At 46.8% G+C, this 21,755-nt stretch overlaps 2 protein-coding genes across 2 annotated transcripts in view; one reads left to right on the top strand and one right to left on the bottom strand.

Annotated features, from left to right (window-relative positions):
- Positions 1-6,716: 6,716 nt before the first annotated feature.
- LOC134213144 (AH receptor-interacting protein-like) lies at positions 6,717-8,238 on the bottom strand. The gene is made up of 3 exons (XM_062691789.1): positions 8,085-8,238; positions 7,296-7,932; positions 6,717-7,232 (listed from the first exon to the last, which is right to left on the bottom strand). Exons 2-3 carry the CDS (start codon positions 7,904-7,906, stop codon positions 6,887-6,889), a joined length of 957 nt encoding a protein of 318 aa, XP_062547773.1. The 5' UTR covers positions 7,907-7,932; positions 8,085-8,238; the 3' UTR covers positions 6,717-6,886.
- Positions 8,239-12,233: 3,995 nt separating this feature from the next.
- Positions 12,234-21,755, top strand: part of LOC134206934 (anoctamin-5-like) — a 118,301-nt gene continuing 108,779 nt past the window's right edge. The window contains exon 1 of the mRNA XM_062682678.1: positions 12,234-13,757. The gene's annotated coding sequence lies outside the window, so the exon portion shown is untranslated. The remainder of the gene's footprint in view (positions 13,758-21,755) is intronic.

Genomic DNA, 21,755 nt, shown 5'->3' with positions numbered 1-21,755 from the left:
TTAGAATTAAATTCTCTACAACTTTGTCAAATTATATGAACCCCTAACTCAAAACGGTAAAAAAATACATTTCCAAAATATTTTCACCGAAGGGCCACCCTAATGGCAACTTACACCAAAAATAAATCTTTTCTTGTAGATCATTTCTTCTGAAGACGTCAAAACTCTAACACTGATGGTTTTCGAGTTATCGATTTATGTCGTGAAATCTGACGAATCCGACCATTGTGCGGCGCTGGGACTGGAGGGTAACACCGACAGTCTTACAGGGGACGCACTGACAGCTGTCCTGTCACGTACATGCGATGCCAGTATGCAGAGGAGGGCATCACCGAGGAACGGTAGACCTCCAGCATACTGGTGGAGTGCAGCAATCGCAGACCTTCGGTCAACCTGCCTTAGGGCTAGGCGAAGGATGCAGAGAGCTCGCTCTGAGCAGTTGAGGGATGAACGCCGCTTGACGTTCAAAGCTGCGAAGTTGGCCCTTAACAAGGCCATCAGTAGCAGTAAGAGGAAGTGTTTTGACAACCTATGCCTGAACGCCAATGCTAATCCTTGGGGCGATGCCTACAGGATAGAAATGGCGAAGACCAGAGGGGGGCTGGCGCCTCCCGAACGGTCGCCGGAGAGGTTGAATCGCATTATCGAGGTTCTCTTCCCGTCCCATACCACAAGCCCTTGGCCACCCCCAGCACCGCAGAACGCGAGTGCTGAAGTGGTTGAAGTGGCAGCGGTGACGAACGAAGAGTTGCTTGCGGTGGCCCTCACCCTTGACACAAACAAAGCTCCGGAGCCCGACGGAGTTCCAAACCTCGCTCTGAAGGCAGCGATCATGGCTAACCCGGACATGTTCAGGACAGGCATGCAGAGATGCCTGGACGAGCGCAGTTTCCTCGATAGGTGGAAGAGACAGAAGCTGGTGCTGTTGCCGAAGCCCGGGAAACCACCAGGTGACCCATCGGCGTACAGACCAATCTGCCTACTGGACACCACAGGGAAGTTGCTTGAGAGGATTATCCTCAACAGGCTTACCCCGTATACCGAAGGTACGAACGGCCTGTCAAGCAATCAGTTTGAGTTTCGTAAGGGTAGGTCCACGGTGGATGCTTCAACTCGGTTGTGAAAACTGCGGAAGTAGCGATACAACGCAAGCGGAGGGGAACTCGATTCTGTGCGATAGTGACGCTCGACGTTAAGAACGCATTCAACAGCGCAAGCTGGGATGCCATCGCGCTCTCGTTACTCCGGTTGGGCATTCCGGTGGGCCTGTACAATATTTTGGAAAGCTATTTCCAGAATCGCGTACTCTTATACAAGACCGATGAATGGGGAGGGTAGTGCTTCTATCACCGCAGGAGTCCCTCAGGGATCTATCCTGGGCCCGGTGCTATGGAACACTATGTACGATAGTGTTTTAAGACTGAAGTTCCCTCCAGGTTTTAAGATCGTTGGCTTCGCCGACGACATAACGCTGGAGGTTTACGGAGAGTCGATTGAGGAGGTGGAACTTACGGCGGCCCACGCGATCGCTATAGTAGAGGAATGGATGAGCTCAAGGCAGATGGGGCTAGCTCATCACAAAACAGAGTTGGTTGTTGTTAACAACCGTAAGTCGGTACAGGAAGCAGTGGTTCGCGTGGGCGACTGTGAGATCATTTCCAAGCGGGAAGTGAAGCTCCTCGGGGTGCTGATCGACGATAGACTGAACTTCGGCAGCCACGTAGATTACGCCTGCAGGAAAGCTTCGACAGCTATTGCGGCATTATCCAGGATGATGTCCAATAGCTCGGGGATGCGTGTATGTTACCCATTGGACTAGTCATACGGGAAGACGAGGAGAGTTTCGACATGCGCGGAACCAGAGGAGCCCGTAAAGCCATTAGAGTCACTTCGACTATCAAGTGGCAACGGGACTGGGATAACTCTTCTAAGCGTAGGTGGACCCATCGGCTGATACCTAGCGTATCAAGATGGGTTAATAGGAGGCATGGGAAAGTTCACTTCCATCTGACACAGGCCATGGCTGCTTTAGGTGGTACCTACATAGGTTTGGGCATACGGACTCTCCCGTCTGCCCGGACTGTCCAGGGGTCGACGAAACTGCCGAGCACGTACTATTCGTATGTCCTCGTTTCGTCGATGTTAGGAGCGGAATGCTAGAGGTGTGCGGGAGGGACACTACTCCGGATAATCTTATCCAGAGGATGTGTCAAAAGGTTGATAAGTGGAACGCGGTCTCGGCCGCTACCACTCAGATTGCCAGCATCTTGCAGCGCAATTGGCGCGCCGAGCAGCAGTCGGATAGCGCCGACTAGTGGGTAGCTAGTCTCGAGAGTGAGGTACCAGCGGGTAGTTAGTTAAGTAGTAGAGGAACTAGTGGGTAGCTAGTTATGAAGTAGAGGAACTAGTGGGTAGCTAGTTGTGATTTGAAGCTAGTGGGTAGCTAGTATGTGGACGTGCGTAGTAGCACGGACCCCTCCCAGAAGTAATGCCGAAAAGACTGTTCCGGGGAGACTCAGGGTCTGTGAACAGGGTGGTTTTAGCGGGTCGGCAATAGCTAAACCCCGTTCGCCGGTAGCCCACCGGTGTCTGGATGCAGATTCCCACCCTACTGAAAAAAAGACCCATAGGGCTGCGAAATGGTGAGTTGACATCTGGGAAGGAGCGACCTACACAGCTCTGGTCTTCACAAGTTCCAATCTCATGCTTCCACGGGTCTTCCGATGACAATCGACCGCCAGCTAAGGATTTTGTACTTTGCTGGTAGTGCGGCCTGGGCACTGTTGTCCTTCTGACATCAGCTAGAATGAGGGGGTGCGACCAAGGGGACGATCGTCCCTAACCCCTAATCCCAAGGCGGTAAGCGACCCGTGCCGGGGGGTGGGGGTGAAATGATGAGCTAGGCCTTTAACGGAGCCTGTGGGGTACTTGGACACCCTCCACAGTAATTGTCCCTTACCGCGTCATGCTGGGCTCTGGCGTGGTGGACTTCTTTTCCCGAGCAACTCGTGGGATCAAAATGGAAAACCAAGTCAATTCATCAGTGATAGTAGTGTAGGCGACAACCCGTTCGCAAGAGGTGGGTTGTTCAGGTCTCCGCCTAGGAGGCCAGAGGCAATAGTCGGCAGCTCAGTGCGCAGCGCTAGCGTGGGTCACTTAACCTTCTCCTCGGCTACGCCGGTAGTGGTTATGGACGGCCCATGGCTTGTGGGGGGGGATGAACCGCAAACGCGTTGGGCTTTCGGCCTTCGAGGTGGCGACGGAACAGCTGGACGCCATCATCGACTTTGCGTCATCGAAGCATAATATCAGTAAGGACCTCAAGAGGAGCTTGCTGAAACTTTGAATGTCGATATTGGACGCCAATCTGGAGAGGGCGGTCGGGACGGCCAAGTGTAAACCCGTGAAATCCGTGGAGTCGAGGTCTACCCAGACTGAGGCCCAAGGATTCGCGAACTTGGGCAAGGTCGAATCGACCGAGGGCGTGCCAGCGAAGACGGTGGTGCCAAAGTCTACCCAGACTGAGGCTCAAGTATTCGCGGGCACGTCGGGGGAGACTGCTCCAACGGAGCAGACACAAAAACGTGGGAGATAGAGAACGACTGGTATGACGGCGAATGTGAGCAGTTAGTGGAAGAGAAGAATGCAGCATGGGCGAGATTACTGCAACACCGCACGAGGGCGAACGAGGCACGATATAAACAGGCGCGGAACAGACAAAACTCGATTTTCCGGAGGAAAAAGCGCCAGCAGGAAGATCGAGACCGTGAAGAAACGGAGCAACTGTACCGCGCTTATAACACACGAAAGTTCTATGAGAAGTTAAACCGTTCACGTAAGGGCCACGTGCCACAGCCTGATATGTGTAAGGACATAAACGGGAACCTTCTTACGAACGAGCGTGAGGTGATCCAAAGGTGGCGGCAGCACTACGAAGAACACCTGAATGGCGATGTGGCAGACGAAGATGGCGGTATGGTGATGGACCTGGGAGAACGCGCGCAGGACAGAATTCTACCGGCTCCGGATCTCCAGGAAATCCAGGAGGAGATTGGCCGGCTGAAGAACAACAAAGCCCCTGGGGTTGACCAACTACCAGGAGAGCTATTTAAACACGGTGGTGAGGCACTGGCTAGAGCGCTGCACTGGGTCATTACCAAGATTTGGGAGAAGGAAGTTTTGCCGCAGGAGTGGATGGAAGGTGTCGTGTGTCCCATCTACAAAAAAGGCGATAAGCTGGATTGTAGCAACTATCGCGCAATCACATTGCTGAACGCCGCCTACAAGGTACTCTCCCAAATTTTATGCCGTCGACTAGCACCAATTGCAAGGGAGTTCGTGGAGAAGTACCAGGCGGGTTTTATGGGCGAACGCTCCACCACGGACCAGGTGTTCGCCATTCGCCAAGTACTGCAGAAATGCCGCGAATACAACGTGCCCACACATCATCTATTCATCGACTTCAAAGCCGCATATGATACAATCGATCGGGACCAGCTATAACAGCTAATGCACGAACACGGATTTCCGGATAAACTGACACGGTTGATCAAAGCGACGATGGATCGGGTGATGTGCGTAGTTCGAGTTTCAGGGGCATTCTCGAGTCCCTTCGAAACCCGCAGAGGGTTAAGGCAAGGTGATGGTCTTTCGTGTCTGCTATTCAACATCGCTTTGGAAGGGGAATACGAAAAGCAGGGATTAACACGAGTGGTAAAATTTTCAATAAGTCCGTCCAGCTATTTGGTTTCGCTGACGACATAGATATTATGGCACGTAACTTTGAGAAGATGGAGGAAGCCTACATCAGACTGAAGAGGGAAGCTAAGCGGATCGGACTAGTCATCAACACGTCGAAGACGAAGTACATGATAGGAAGAGGTTCAAGAGAAGACAATGTGAGCCACCTACCGCGAGTTTGCATCGGTGGTGACGAAATCGAGGTGGTAGAAGAATTTGTGTACTTGGGCTCACTGGTGACTGCCGAAAATGATACCAGCAGAGAAATTCGGAGACGCATAGTGGCTGGAAATCGTACGTACTTTGGATTCCGCAAGACGCTCCGATCGAATAGAGTTCGCCGCCGTATCAAACTGACAATCTACAAAACGCTCATTAGACCGGTAGTCCTCTACGGACACGAGACCTGGACGATGCTCGTGGAGGACCAACGCGCACTGGGAGTTTTCGAAGGGAAAGTGCTGCGTACCATCTATGGTGGGGTGCAGATGGCGGACGGTACGTGGAGGAGGCGAATGAACCACGAGTTGCATCAGCTGTTGGGAGAACCATCCATCGTTCACACCGCGAAAATCGGACGACTGCGGTGGGCCGGGCACGTAGTCAGAATGTCGGACAGTAACCCGGTGAAAATGGTTCTCGACAACGATCCGACGGGCACAAGAAGGCGAGGTGCGCAGCGGGCAAGGTGGATCGATCAGGTGGAAGATGACTTGCGGACCCTCCGTAGACTGCGTGGTTGGCGACGTGTAGCCATGGACCGAGCCGAATGGAGAAGACTCTTATATACCGCACAGGCCACTTCGGCCTTAGTCTGATTAAATAAATAATAATATAGTCCCCAGGGGATGAGCTCCCTGGGGGCGGCTCCAAAACGCGGAGGATTGCTACCCCGAACAAGGGTAGTGGGGCTGGGAAGCTGAACCCCGGCCAGGTACCTCCAAAACCGGGGGAGAAAGGACCAGGAAAGGTCCGTCAACCCAGGAAAGACGGTGGTAAGGGGCTACGGCAGGATGAGAACTCTCATCAGTGGCATTAGACCAGGGAAATAGAGGGGGATGACGACTCCTGGACCCTGGTCAAGAACAAGAGGAAACCGAAGACGTCAAGGGCCGAAAAGAAGGCCCGGGCGAATGAGGGTAGCAAGAAGTCTAGGATAGGTGCCAATCCCTCCAGGGGCGATGCCCTAGTCATCAAGACGGACGAGGCTAAGTATTCGGACGTCTTGAAGGCGATGAGGAGTGTCGTCAAGCTCGGTGAACTCGGCGCCGACGTACGTCGAATAAGACGTACCCGGATGGGCGAGATGATCCTCGAGCTGAAGCGGGGCGTCTCGCAAAAGGGCGCCGCCTACAAGAAGTTGGCGGAGGAAGTCCTAGACGAGACGGTCAAGGTGAGGGCACTCACTACGGAGGTGAATCTAAGGGTTAAAGACCTGGACGAGATCACCGAAGTCGAAGAGCTCATCACGGCACTGCGGCGATAGTGTGAAGTGAATCATGTTTATGAGTGTCCCGGGTTGGATATAAAAGGGAGATGAATAAACCAGCTGGTTATGTTTATATCTGATAACTAACAAGACAGGTGTTATCATTCCTCTAGAAGAGAAGTTTCCAAGTTTTACACATCCCTCGTTTGCTGTTGTAGGTGGACCCTAACCCCGCACTTCCTGGACAACCCAGGATGTCTGTTGAGCAGATTCCTCCTCCATTGGTTAGGAAGATAAAAACAGGGTCAAGCAGTTTGACGATCATTGACAATATCATACACGAACGACCGAAGCGCCAACTTGAATACCAACCATCAAAAAATTCAAAAAATACAAACCGCTTTGATTTTTTCCAACCGAGCCGCCAACAGTCAAATGGTAATTAGAACAACTTCACACACGGTCAACCAAAGCAGCAATCGAAGCATTTTCTTGGGGCGGAGTCTACATTACTCTCCTGCTGTAGTCTGATTAAATAAAAAATATGTCTGTAGCTATACATCGAATTATTTTTATTGATTACAACCGTGTTGATAAATTGATTGCATTCGTTTCTATAGATAATCACAAGCATTGCACATTACTCACTCAGAGAATAAAACTTACCACCAACATGTATACATACAACAAGCACACAGACATTTACAATTGCTAGCCTTAAAACATTTTCTGGAACCGTAATTTATCTTCCACATCCTTGAGTCGTATCGCTTCTTGTAAACTTTTTAACTCTTTATTGACAGCTCCGGAAATAGCCGGGTCCAAATCTGCCGCCCTCTGAAAATCGGCCTTCGCCTGCTCCGGATTCCAAGCTCCCACGTGAGCTTTTGCCCTCCGAAATAGAGCCTTCACGTTGGTCTCGTCGTACTTATCCAGCACCTCACTGCAGTGCTCGATGACCGCGTAGTAATCCTTGTCGAGCAATTTACACTGTGAGTAGTTCAGAAGCAAGGGAACTTTCAGCTGAGCCAGCTCCAGCCACTCCGTGTCGTTTGGTTTCTCCCTGAAAGAAGCGAACTGCAGATTAATCAAAGAACAATTTTTGAAATTCCTATAATGGATCTACTTTAACATCAGCTGCTCAATCAGTCCAGCAGCATACGAATATGCTTCCGTTGCGGCAACATAATCCTTCCGCAAGTAGCAATCATTTCCCTTCTCCCTAAGCTTTTTCACCTGTTCTAGCTTTTCGTCATCATTCAGCTGCCACGATTCCTTCTGATATTCTTCCGGATTCTCGATCGACAAAATCTCCAGAATGAACTCTAAATCCTGCGGACAATTGAAGATCTCATCCAAATCCTTATAACCAATTCCCTCGTTCTGGATGGTCATCCCGCAGCAGTGCTTTCGCTGATCCGACGGCTTCATCGAATCCCGGATCGTTTTCGACACGAACGGATACTGCTGCAGCAGAGACTTATCGCACCGGAACTTGGCCACCTCGTGCAGGGCCATTTTCTGCAGGCACACCTCCCACACGTCCAGTTTGAACTTTTTGCCCAGCACCAGCTCCATCGGTTTGGCCGTCTCACGGCTGTCGTCCAGTACGGTGCCATCGAGTTTGCGCGTCTGGTAGTGGAACTTGATCCGGGTACCGTCCCGGAATGGAACCACTTGGGTGCCGGCATGTAGGGTCTCTTTCACAATTTTGGCCTCGTCCACGCAGGGATCCATTTGTCTGACTCGTTTGGGTAAAAGCTCTAGAATGGATCGAAGATAGTGATGAACGTCTTTTTAGAAAGCATACCTTGCGTGCCCGGAATGGCTATGTAGGTCAAATTTAATGGCCACCAGAAAGTGGAGTGGGAACGAATGAGTTGATTACAAAACATGTACAACTTGAGACACTCACTGAAATATGATAAGTATGAATCAATTAAAGGGAACAACGGTACTGTTTGTAGTGGAGAATCAAATTTAAAAGCCACGGAAGTATCAGCTGACGGTAGTTTGTTTACCACCCACAAAAACAAAAGAATGGAAGCGAGTGAACCAGTGAACCACACAACGCCCATTCACGACTCACACGTTGTGAAGGTGAATTGGACTAGCTGCACTCATAAAAATATACACATTCGATTCACGTTTTTTGGAATGTGGATATTTTCAATCAGCTGTAGTGTACAAATGAGTTTGATTAAAAATATGTTTTAAAAAATTAATTAGCTTAGGAGACACAGGCATCAGAGTAGCCAAATTATTTATGATAATAAATTCAGTCTTGAGTGATATTTGAGCACGGCAAGTGTCTTTAAACTATAATATAAGTATACTCAAATGGAGCTGAACAATTCGGATGCCTCCGAAGATGGCGTCAGTATATCCGCCGATTGGAGGGGTTCCGGTGACGAAACTCCCGTCGAGTTCAGCGTTCTCCCATCGGGAGATTCTTCATCCAACTTCCGGCGTGGATCGTTCAGATCAGGTTCCGCTCCTGTTCCGCAACATCGTGCCAAGCTTCGACGGTATGCGACTGACGAATCTAGCTGGAGGATCAAGGAAGATTCGAGCCACTACAATGGCGCAAATGCTCCCAAAACGTGAGTAAAGTGATTTTTTTAAATAGTCAGGATCAGGGTTCCTATATTGTATTCACCTTGGTCAAGATTGCTTGTAATGTCGGTTTGTTGGACGAATTTGAATCTTGGTAGTGCAGTTCTCTCAGTACTGAAATTGTGTATTTTAAAGAAATACTGAACTTGAGTTAATTTAAGTGTGTTCTCACAGTACAAGAGTTGTGTTAGTTTGATGAGGAAATTCAAAAATATGCACGAAAGTATCTGATGTTTTCGGTGAAACCAAATGGAAAATTTTCAGTGGGTTTTTCATCGATCGGTATTGTTATTTTCTATCAACGTATCCATGGTCAACCCAGACAACCACACATCGCATAAGAATGCACGATCAAAATCGTTTACCGATCCAAGTTTCATCAGATTCGCATTGTTGTGCAAAGCTCATCAGTTTATTTATAAATTTTCCCGCACAGTAGGCTATTTTACGAGTTTATTCCAGCTTCATTTGTTGACATCGCATATTCCTGCAATCAAACTCACATGAAATCGGATTATCTGTCAAACAGAGTTTGTTATCACAAACTACATCACAATGCATAACGAACTAACCCGCATAAAAATCGTGCACATCGCATACACTTCCATGCAACGTCGGATAAGAAATACACTTATATCGCCTCCACTTTTGTACGTAAAAAGTGTTTTCGCGACTGGTAAGCGATGAAATTTGTGCGCATAGGCATCGCATAACAGAAAAACATTTCTATTATGCATGCATTCTGGTTGTCTGGGAACACACTTATAGAAACCAACAAAGTTGACGCGTACCGGATAGGGGATCAAGAAGAAAAGTGATTTCTGTTTTCCAAAAAATAAGGTGTGATATTTGTATTTTTCAAACAATTTGTCTAAATTTAAAAAGAAACAGTGTGATAGTGGGTTATGGTGTTATTTAAAAATGTGCATGAAATAATTTAATATTTTCAATGAAACAGATCGAAAATTTTCTGTTGATTTTATATATGCATCGATATTGTTATTTCTAATCAACATATTTCTTGGCAACGCGCTTGTACCCAGCATAGGTGTCGCGTACCTGAAAATAAATCATGGAAATGTTTCAGAGATGTGGATTTTTTCTATTAATTTTCATGGTATCACTGTCGTCATTTAGTTGTTATTTTCGAAAGGCAGAATTGATTTATGGATGAGTTATTAGACTTCTGGATGTGCACAAACAGACAAACAGACATAACACTCGTCAAATTACCATCGTTCACTGATTTACTGGACAATTCAAATAATCATTAGTTGGTCAATCGTTCGCTCGAGGCGCGCGCATCGTTTTTGCTCTAGTTTGACGTTTGCTCACTACCGCCATCTGGTTCGTGATTTGCCCAACTAACTGAAATCAACAGATGTCGTTAGTGTTTCAACGACGATGAATTTGATGAGTAAATGTTCAATGTGTTATGTCTGTTTGTCTGTGGATTAATGACAACGCATATGGTCGTACTCAGCGTCAAGCGCCTATTTGGAAGGTGCATGTGGAGTGTATGATCTCATGCAGTCCCAAGCTGCAAAAAAAAAACAATCGCATTCTGGGAGGTACATAGAAAAAATCAGTCGCTATCGAACTCTGGGCGGTTCATAGTGGAGTTAACAATCTTAGAAGGTCTCAAACTGTAGAGCTATCGCACTCTGGGAGGTGCATGGCGAATAAAAACTACTTTTGAAACAAAAAGCCACATTTGTTTTTTCATTACTATTTAGATTAAGCGATTGAGAGGCTGATGACGACATAAGTGGTCTAACATTACTGAGTGGTTGGACTATCGCACTCTGGGAGGTGCATGGCAAAAAAAAAAGACTGATCACTATCGAACTCTGAGAGGTTCATGGTGAAGTAAATGTTTCAAAGCAGCCCAAGCTACAGAACTATCGCACTCAGGGAGGTGCATAGCATAAGAGAAAACTTACTATCGAACTCTGGGAGGTTCATGGTGTAGTAAACGATTGTTAACAGTCTCAAGGTATAAAGCTATCGCACTTTGGGAGGTGCATAGTAAGAGACAATTCACTATCGTGCTCTGGGAGGTACATAGTGAAGTTAATTGTCCTTCATATTTTCGAGCAAAAGTACTTTAGTACTTTGCGAGGTGCAAATCTGATATGATCGTTATCGAATCGATTTTTTTTTCAAAAAGCTATGATACAGTTACTTTGAGTTGTGATACGAAAAATATTTAGAGAGAGACTAGACCTAAGATACTTGTTCGTACTAATTGCGGTCCCTATCCAGTTTTCCGCGAGCGGTAATGGCCGCCAGCTTGCCTGCGGGTCAGTCTCTGATTTGACGTTTTTGGAGGTCAACTGCACCCACTGCTCCGAGCATTCTGACCAATGTGACATATAAGAAGGTGCTGGTTCAGTGAATTCAAGCCTTCTTATATACCACATTGATCAAAATGCTCGAATGGTGGGTGCAGTTGACCTCCAGAAACGTCAAATCAGAGACTAACCCGCAGGCAAGCTGGCAGCCATTAACGGACGCGGAAAACTGGATATATTCAAATCTTTTGAAATAAATTCGTTTGTTCTTCTGCTATACTAAAATTGGTATCTAATTTTTATTTCTTAATAGAGCTCAAAAGAAATCAATAAAACAGTGAATGAAGTTATTAAAAAAAAGCATTGAAAGAACAAACAAAAATAAGTGCGACTTTAGCAGAAAAATTTAAAATATCCTCCCTGGGCGAAACGAAGTTTGTCGGGTCTGCTATATTATTAGTATATTATAAAGAGCCCGCACATAGGATACGTTTGCGTTGCATTTGACACAATTCCCCATGGGAAAACATTTCCCATGGGCAACGCAAACGTATCCTATGTACGGGGCTTTTAAATTGAAATAACTTCGTCTTTTCCTCCGCGAAACAAGATAAAATTTGGATGTTCTCTGATTTATAATGATTTTCTAATTGCAAGAACCCACTGTGCTAATCGATCCGCTATATCTCGGGTACTTATGCAAAACGACGTATGTGATTTAGTAAAGAAAGATTCAAACGTTGTTTCGTCCAATCTGATGGCACTCCTACGCAAACCAACACCACCAACAGGTAGCCGAAAGCTTCCTTTACCAGTCTGTGGTGATGGTTTACGTGTGAGTGCTTTAAGATTGGACAAATCGGCGAGTGAATCTTTGTTTACAAAATCACATACGTCCTTTTGAATAAGTACCTGAGATATTTTCGTCTTCACAACTCACACAACAAATCCCGCTATCTCACCAGATTTTACTCACGTTTCGGCAGCACCACACACACAAAGTTCAATCAAAATGTTCATCATGAATGAATTTGTTGTTTCCTTTCGATGAAGATTCTTGCTTTCACAACTACATCTGCAGAACGCAGCGAACCATAATCAAAACAATCCAAACAGCTGATTCTGACAACCACTTTGCAGAGCAAAATTCGCGCGCGCTCCGATGTTTATCTCCGTTAAAATTAATTTTAATGAAAATTACCAAATCACTTTTATAAAAGTTTAAACATAAGAAGTGAATCCCAAAAATCAAAAATGCGTTTCGACAGCATCTATCTGGTGGCCAACCTGGCGGAGTACGACTTCGAAAATGTGGTCCTCCTGGCGGACGATGTGAACGCGATAGTGACGGAACTGTGCTGCACCGGGGACGGGCGTTTTTCCCGAATCGACTGCTGTGAGAAGCTGCTCTTTCTGGGGCACATTCTGGAGACGGCACTGGATGTGAGCCGGCGCGTGGTGAAGAACTACGACACTCTGGAGGCACTGCTGCGGGTTAATTGGGACGGCAATGGAAGCGCTGGTCCCACCAAGCGGAAGTGGGATTTTGTGAGGGATGATGGGGAGCGGGTTGTGAACCGGGTTGCCCGGATGGTGCTCAGTGCCGAAGGTGGGGAACGGTGTTTAGGTGTGGTGAAGGCGTTTTATAAACGGTTCAGCAGCAAAGAGGAGTTTCGGAAGGTGATTGGGGAAGTGCATAGGAAGTTGGTTTGGAAGAAGGCGGCCGGAGATTATTTGTGCCTGAGCGAAGATGCTGGAAATAAGTTGAATGCTTTAAAGTTGATCGCTGATTTGCAAAGTGATGATCCGAAGATTGTTATTCGGAATGCTTCGAGATGGAATTTAGGTATGGTGGTAGAAATGATTGATTGTGGATCCATCGATTCCCGGACCTCAAGCAAGTTGCTTTCTGGTATTCTGGTAAATATTCAAACAGAGAATAAACAATTTTTCGACGCTCAGATTAAGTCCATTAGAACCTTGATGGATGACAAGAAACTTCTTGTCAGATACCAAAATCTCATGGAGTTCCAACCGTTCTACGAAGTGAATTTGGAACTTCTTCGTACGCACCATCGTAAACTTCAAGAGTACGAACTCCTCTACGATTCAAATACTATCTTGCTGTGTCACCTCATTTATGGGAAGCAACAATCTGCTCAGTTTCTCAAAGATTTTCTGAACGAAGAAACCCTCGGTGGATCTGAAAATCTGGAACTGATTCTCGCCGAGCTGCAGAACTTTGCCTAATTGATGATCGAACACGACGAGAGTTCCTCACTGTATGGGTGGACTCCATACGCAATCTGTTGATCCCGACCCGAAGCAAGTGGCCACCAATACAAAAGCAGCACCCTACCCGCTGGCCGGATTTGCGTACGTGAGAGTGACGGCTCTGGAGAAGAAGTCATCATCAGCCTAAACAGTCATCGCCAGCCGTCATCGACGACACGACGGAGCAGTCAATTCGCGAGACTCGGGCGGTCGATACTCCTCAATTACTTTAATTACGAGTGGGTCCCCGGTAATTGAAACCCAATCAGTGATAGCCCTTATCGGTTCGGGAAAGGTGAAGAAAGTGCGGTCGGAACAAATTTCGAATCAGTGCGTGGTGTGAAATTCCAGAACATAGCGGTAAACCCCGGAGTCAGATAGCGGAGCGCCAATTGTCATTCAAGGTAAGCAAGTTTTTATGTCTATGTGGAACTGCTCGGTTCGCCCTATTTGTTTCGCTACCGAGGAGGGTTCAAATGTCTAATTATAGTTCCGGAATTAAGTGGAGATGTCTCCTCCATGCGCTTCCGATCCGAAATTTTTATTGTTTTGGGAATTGCGTCTTGCCTTTTGAGGAAGACGAATGCGATGGGATGGGATGGGAGAGAAGCTAGAGAAAAACGGAGTCACCGATTCATGGGGGGTGATGTCATGCTGTATCGTAATTCCTATGTATGGAAATATCTCTGATACTTCTCTATGTGGAGATGATTCAGTGTCGGTTTTATTTTATTTTAAAGAAATGCATTTTTGTGATTGTAAAGCAAAGTGCGCTTATCTTCAACTGAATTAAAGCCAAACGTGTGGCGAGCTCGCATTCCGATGATGGGATTAGTCGTTGATAAGGCGCTGTCTGATAACAAGTGGACTTTATTGATTTTTCTGGCTCGTCTAAGTGGCCCAGATTAATGACTTTCCATGTGTCACGTTCACTAATTTATCATTTCCATATAAAATGTGTTCAAACTTTTACTTTTCTCCTAATATTATTTGATAGAAATACCGTAGCAAATGACAAATTATTGTAAATCATAGTAACCCCGATAATCCGTGAAGCAAGAATGTCATATAGAAATACAGTCGCCTCTCCACATCTCGATATTGAAGGGACCATCGAGATAGGGAGAGATCGAGGAATAGACGGAAAATTGAATTGAGTGCTAGATCCAAAAAAGCTCGTTGCTATGAAAAACGACAACAAAACAAATGTCATTTCCTATTGTTGATGTGTTTGTTATTGTCCAAAGATGGCCTAGTAGCCTAAAAATGTGAGCATATCGACATAAGGAGAGAGAATCCTGAATAGATAGAGAGATAGAGAGATATCGAGACAGGGAGGTTATCGAGATGTAGAAATCCCAAATGTATGTAGATTGAAGGGACTGAGGAAAACATCGACATAAGGAGAGTTATCGAGATATATAACATCGAGATGTAAAGAGTCGACTGTAGAAATAAATATTCATTCTCTTGTTACACGTTACCCAAACCAGACGTACTTTACTATAGGTTATGGGCCCATAATCTAAAAAAGGGTGGGAAATGTCCAGAAGTTCAAGTCAGCAAGTAAATGGAGGTTCCAGCGACGAAAGAGCTGTGACTGAAACAGGAAACGTTCAAGTCACCAGGAGCTCCGTGGCGTTACCAAACATTGAAAAACTGGAAGGAAGAGAAAATTATTTAACATGGGGGTTTGCGATGGGGATGATTCTGATCCGCGAAGGAAGTTGGTCGGTCGTTGATGGAAATGGCGACGTTTCTAAGGATGTGAAGCTGTTGGCTATGGCAACGATCTGCCTAAGTATCGAAAGCTACAATTTTAGTCTGGTGCAAGACGCGGCAACAGCGAAGGAAGCATGGGAAAAGCTAAAGTCTGCGTTCCATGACAGCGGCTTGACGCGAAGGATTGGCTTGCTACGAAAATTTACATCCGTGCGCCTGGTTAATTGCTCTACAGTACGTGAACGAGATAATAAGTACGAGCCACAAGCTCGCATCCGTGGACTTCAAGGTGAACGATTCGTGGCTTACGGCGATACTATTAATGGGCCTTCCGGAGCAATATGAACCGGTGATCATGGGATTGGAGGCATCCGGTATAGCATTGATGGCGGATTCGGTGAAAGCCAAAATTTTACAGGACGTATAATTGGATCGTGGACCGGTCAGCAGCAATATGGAAGGTGCATTGTACAGCATAACGGGACAAAAGAAGATGCACGAGTCAAGAAAAAGCAGTAAAAACGAGAAGCTTTGCCATATCTGTGAAAAACCGGGACATTTCGCGGCCAAGTGTCCTCAAGCCAAGAAGTCATCGTTAAGGGAAGGCAAGCCGAAAGGATTGTGTATCATTTTCGCCGTCGGTGATGTGAAGACCAACGAGTGGTACCTGGATTCCGGTGCCACCAGCCACATGGCACGTGCCGATCAATCATTTATTGACGCGATTACCATGGACCACGACGTCGGTACGGCAATATGAAGGCGGCAGCTAAGGGAACGGTTACGATGGAAACAAAGGACAGGCGAGTGAAAGTTTTCGAGGTGTAGAAAGTGCCTGACCTCGCCACTAATCTCCTATCGATCAGTACAAAAGATATTTTAGTTACTAGATAAAGATTGTCGCTGTCCGGAACATCTTTTGCTGGCGAGGATAGGGGAGCTAAATGTTAAAGAAGAAAAATCCATACGATTTGACAGCTTGGTACCCAACATGTGCCGGACAGCAGAACAAAGGGAACCGAATCGTTATCTAGTAACTAAAATATCTTTTGTCAGTACCATTTGCAAGCATAGGCATAAAGTGGTGTTCACGGCGAATAAGTGTGAAGTATGTGACGAAAACGGTGAGATTGTCGTTACCGGAGTAGAAGAAGGTGGCCTATACCGTGTCAGCCGACCAGAGCAAGCATTTCTTACTAACGACATTAGTTTGTGGCATAAGCGAATGGGTCATTTGAATGAAGCAAGCTTGAAGGGGCTCAGGCAACTGGCCGACGGGGTTGATTTCAAAAACGAAGCACTCGCCGATTGCGTATCTTGCCTCTGTTGTGAATAGCAGAGTAATGAAAAGACTACTGCTTCTGGTGACGGTATAATTCAAACTGAACTCAAAGCTCATGGCTACTACGATCTAATTATTGGCTACTACGATTGGTTTGCTCGTTCTTGACACCCCTCCTCAAACTGGGTGTCAAACTCAAACGTGGGAAAACTCCAATGCTCGAACAGTGGTTCCGGAACGGCATTACGGGCAATCCTTTCGTCAACAAATCTGCTTTCTGCTCACTCGTTGAAATGTAGCGAACTTCAAGCTTCTTCATGGCTACACACTCACGCACAAAATGCAGCTTGACGTCGGTGTGCTTCAGTCGCTTCGAAGGTCCAGCAGACTCCATAATCGCGATGGTTGATTGGTTGTCCTCGTGCATTAGTGGCGATCGCCCTTCTTGCACTCCTAACTCACTGTTAACCGTTCGCACACCGGTCCGTGATCGGCTGTCCCCTGCAGATACCGCAAAATCCTTTTTGCGTGCACCTAGTGGTCCTCGTTTGAATTGCTCTGGAACTGGCTGAAGTAATTCACCGATGCGCTGAGATCCGGTCTGGACGTGACCATCAAATAGATGAGACATCCTATCAGCTCTCGGTACGGCTTGTCCAGCTTCTCGTTCGTCTCGCTCGTTGACACGGGCTTGCACTGCTCCATCCCGAAACGCCGCAGAATCGACCTAGTGTATTGTTCCTGGCTCAACTTCATTCATCCCAGCAGCACGTCACGGTTGATTTTCAAGCCCAGGAACATCTTCGCTTCACCCATATCTTGCATCGAGAACTCCTCGAGGTTAGCGCATGAAGATTTCTTCCGAGAGATTTCCGTTTAGGAACGCCGTCCTGACGTCCATCTGGTGAATCAGCAAATTCTCCTGGTTTGCTAATCCGAGCACCATGCGAACCGTCGACATTTTCACTACCGGAGCGTAGGTTTCCGTGTAGTCATATCCATACCGCTGCGTGAATCCTTTGGCTACCAGTCTCGCTTTGTACTTGTCGACCGTGCCATCCGGCTTCATCTTGAGCTTGAACACCCATTTGCAGTCCACCGGTTTTCGTCCTTCCGGTAGATCCACTAGCTCCCAGGTGTTGTTATCCGCTAGCGATGTCAGCTCGTCTTCGATGGCTTCACGCCACCGAGGCCAGTCCTCTCTTGACTTCATTTCTTCAACGGTATCCGGTAGGTTCTGCACATAATTTTCGGCATTCAACGCGTACGCCACGCAAGAGTAGTCGCTCAATTTGGCCGGCGGTCTCCGTACACGTGCGCTTCTTCTTGTACTAACCTCTTCTTCTTCATCATCTTCATCTTCCAGCGATACGAATCCATAATTTTCGTCGTCGTCCTGGTTGCCGATCGGTAGATCAACCGCCTCATCATCGTCCGGTTCGATTTCAGCTACTGGCTCATCCGGGACCACCGCCCGTGGTTCCGGTCAAATCCAAATCGGTTGCGCTTTGTCATCATCGTTCTTCACTGGCTCAGCGTGGGCCGATGCATATCTTGATTCATGTACCACAACGTCACGTGCAAGGTACACCTTCTGCTTCCGGCTATCCCACAACCGATATCCGTTTACCCCGTAGCCCACGAAGTAACATACCTGGCTACGAGCATCCAGCTTGGATCGCTTCTCCTTGGGAACGAAACTGTAGGCCTTGCTTCCCCAGATGCGGAGTTTGGACACGTCTGGCTTGTGCCCGTACCACATCTCGTATGGCGTCTTCTTGTTCAACGCCACCGTCGGACTCCGATTGACGATGTACACCGCCGCTTGAACCGCCTCGCACCAAAACTTCTTTGGCACCTTCTTCTTTGGCTTCTTTCGGAATCTTCCACCATCGCACTCGCTTTGTCCAGGATTGTCCTATTTAGGCGCTCGCTCACGCCTTTCTGCTGGGGCGTGTATGGAACAATGTAGTCCACCACCATTCCACGGTCTCTGCAGTACTGCTGGAACTCCTTGCTGACATATTCTCCGCCGTTGTCGCACCGGAGGCGACGAATTTTTCGGTCAAAATGTCCCTCGGCCATGTTCGCGTACTGCTTGAAAGCATCCAGGACCTCATCTTTCGCCGCAAGGATGTATACGGCGCTAAAATGAGTAAAGTCGTCCGTGAATGTAACAAAATACCTTTTTCCATTCCAGGCTGTCGGTGTTAGGTAACCGCACACGTCGCTGTGCACCAGCTCCAACGGTTTGTTGGATCTCGGAACCGGAACATCTCCAAAGGGCTGTCTCGCATGCTTTCCGAGCACGCAAGGTTCACACACTTCGTTCTCCCGGAACGCTTCCTTCTTCAGTGCCATGCCGTTGACCATTTCGTCGCGCACCAAAGTCTTCAGACCACTCTTACCTATGTGGCCGAATCTTCGATGCCACAGCTCGTACTCGTTTGCCGAAAGGGTGGCCAGCGTTTCGTCGACCGGTCCACGCTCCACGATGGCGTTCAGCACGTACGTTTCCAAACGTCACACGCATCCCAAGCTTGCCGATGCGCCGAACGGAAAACAGATTGTACTGCAGTTCCGGCACGTATAGTACGTCGTTCACTACGCTGTTGGCGAATCAACCATCGACACCATCTTGACGGTTCCAGAGTGACGACCATACACAACCTTTCCGGATGCGATCACGATTGGGACCGGTTGGTCCAGCTTCACTACGTTCCGAAGGCAATCCGCTGTCTGCACCATATGCTCGGTTGCGCCCGAATCGAGAATCCATCGGAACTGGCTCAAACTCTTACCTTCTCGCTTCACATTGCCATCCGACTCCGTCACGAATGCCACTTCGGAACCAGCAACGTTGGCCCTTTCCTTTTTCTTCGGCTTACCAGACGATTTTCGTTGGTCCGTGTCCTTCTTCATGGGGCAGTTTAACTTCTTGTGGCCCACTTTCCCGCAGGAAAAACACTTGATGTTGGACCGCTCGCCGAAGAACGCCGAATCACCACCCGACGTGCTCTCCATGTCGTAATTGTTCCGCCGCTTCACGTTCTTGCTCAGCAGCCTGGCCTTCACGAAGTCGAGTGTGCACTGTTCTGCCGGTAGGGTTTCAAGAACCGTCACCAGCTGTTGAAATGATTTCGGCATGGTTTGCAGCAAATTGAACACCACCAGCCGCTCGTGCATCACGATATCCGCTGAGGCAAGCTCCCGGATAATCCGCTCAAACCGCAGCAGATGCTCTTCCATCGGTTCCGCTTCGCTGGACTTCATCACGGCCAGTTGCTTCAGTAGGTAAAACTGACCGGAAATTCCCTTCTTCGCGAACACATTCTGCGCTGTTGCCCGGATCGCCTTCGGAGTGCACTTACCCTTGACGTACTCCAGCTGCGAATCAGCGATCTTATCCACCAACAACGACTTGCAACGTGCTTCCAGAAGTTTCCGCTCCGCCAGTTTCGTCTCCTTCTGTGCCTTCTCTGCAACCGTATCCGTAGCAGCCACTTGGAACTTCGGGATTTCTTCCGCTTCCTTGCGGATGCAATCGATCAGCTGCCGCTCCACCAACAACGTCTCCATCCGAAAACTCCAGTTCGGGAAGTTCTTGCCGTCGAAAAGATAAGGCTTCAGCTCCGCTTGCATTTCCCTCCGGTGTGAATTTTTTTTTTAACTAAACAACTCCGTTTCCAAGGTTACAGCTACGCTGGGGGCCAATAACCTGTTGTGAATAGCAGAGTAATGAAAATACTACTGCTTCTGGTGACGGTATAATTCAAACTGTACTCAAAGCTCATGGCTACTACGATCTAATTATTGGCTACTACGATTGGTTTGCTCGTTCTTGACAGCCTTGAAGGCAAACAGACACGACTACCATTTCCGACAGTGTTTCAAGAGCAGAAAATTTGTTGGAATTGGTGCACTCCGATCTGTGTGGTCCCGTGGAAGTGCCATCCTTAGGGGGAAAGTCGATACTTCGTCACATTCGTGGATGACGCCAGCAGGAAGGTTGTGGTGTTTTTTCTTGAACGCAAAAGTCAAGTATTAGAAGCGCTCCAGAAATTCAAAAATACTGCTGAAAGACAATCCATATGAAGCTAAAGGTTTTGCGTACGGATAATGGCGCGGAGTACGGGCTTTCCGTCAAGTTTTGGAGCGCGAAGGCATCCGGCATCAAACTTCGTGCCCGTACACACCCGAGCAGAACAGTGTTGCAGAACGCATGAACCGTACGTTGGTTGAGAAAGCACGCTGCATGCTTAACGATGCGAAACTTGGTAAGGAGTTTTGGGCAGAAGCTGTCTTGGCAACACGACGCACTGAGAAGTATTTCAGCCCAAATCCTGGCCAAAAGTCAAAAACAAAATTTTTAGATATTTCCATATTATTTTTCGTTTTTGAATTCTCAAATAGTGATACTAATTTGCCATGGGATTTTTGAAACAATATTGTTTACTTGTAAGCCATGCTGGCTGTGAAAACTTCACCATAATTTCAATGCTAGTTTTACCGCAATTGTGCATTGAAAAATGTTCACGTTTTATCATGTTTTTCTTGATTTTTAATAATTTTTAAAATGAAAATCAATATAAGTATGAATGATGAGGGTATTTAAAACTTTCTCAAGCATGATTCGATCTGAAACCGTTTTCAGGTGATCCATAGTCATGATGTTAATTTCTAGCTTTTTCTACCTTTTTACAATAATATGTTTTACAAAATAAAACTTTTGATTAGGTTCCAAACCAGTCCAAGCAACAAAATTGTCAGCGTTGGAAAGATTGGAGTTTCCTTAATAAGCTCCACAAAAAAAATTTCACGCATACTCACGCAATCGTGACTTATTTTTATTTTAATATAGTGAAGTTTACTTTGAAATGCTAGAAAAAATTATGGTTTTGAGTTCCAAACATTACATAAATTATGTTTCGCTTCCAAAAAAGAGTGAGACTTTGATGAACACATCATCGATCCATAAAAGCGTACGCATTTTTCGGATGTTACTATTATTAAGAAACATAGCGGTTTATTTGCATTTCGTATTTATTAGATCCGCTTTATTTGATATTACAAAACATTGTCCAGGGACTTTAACATGTTCCGATGACAAATACATATAGTTGAGCTAAACAAAAAAGTACTTTTTTCCGGAAAATTTAGTAAGTAATAATCAAAGAATGAAGATTAACATAAGGAAGATCATATTCACTGACGGAGCCAGATGTGGCCCCACTCATTGCAAGCACGCTGTAGTTCTCAAAGACAGCGTTCTTGCGCCAAGTGGTGCTTTATAAAATAACAAGAACTGACGCATTCAGGGTTATACTTCACTGCTAGCAGAATGTAAACAGCATGGAAACAAAAAATATACCTCACTGCTTCTATTGAATGCATTTAC

This window comes from Armigeres subalbatus, chromosome 1, assembly GCF_024139115.2.
Source record: "Armigeres subalbatus isolate Guangzhou_Male chromosome 1, GZ_Asu_2, whole genome shotgun sequence".
Classification (NCBI taxonomy): Eukaryota; Metazoa; Arthropoda; class Insecta; order Diptera; family Culicidae; genus Armigeres; species Armigeres subalbatus.
The sequence above is the reverse complement of the archived record's forward strand: the minus strand, read 5'-3'. Positions and strand labels throughout refer to the sequence as shown.

Excerpts from the sequence above, each read along its gene's own strand:
- LOC134213144 (XM_062691789.1), bottom strand. The coding sequence starts at position 7,906 with ATGGATCCCTGCGTGGACGAGGCCAAAATTGTGAAAGAGACCCTACAT. Across the intron at positions 7,233-7,295 it reads ATTGAGCAGCTGATGTTAAA|GGAGAAACCAAACGACACGG; the intron begins GTAGATCCATTA and ends CGCTTCTTTCAG.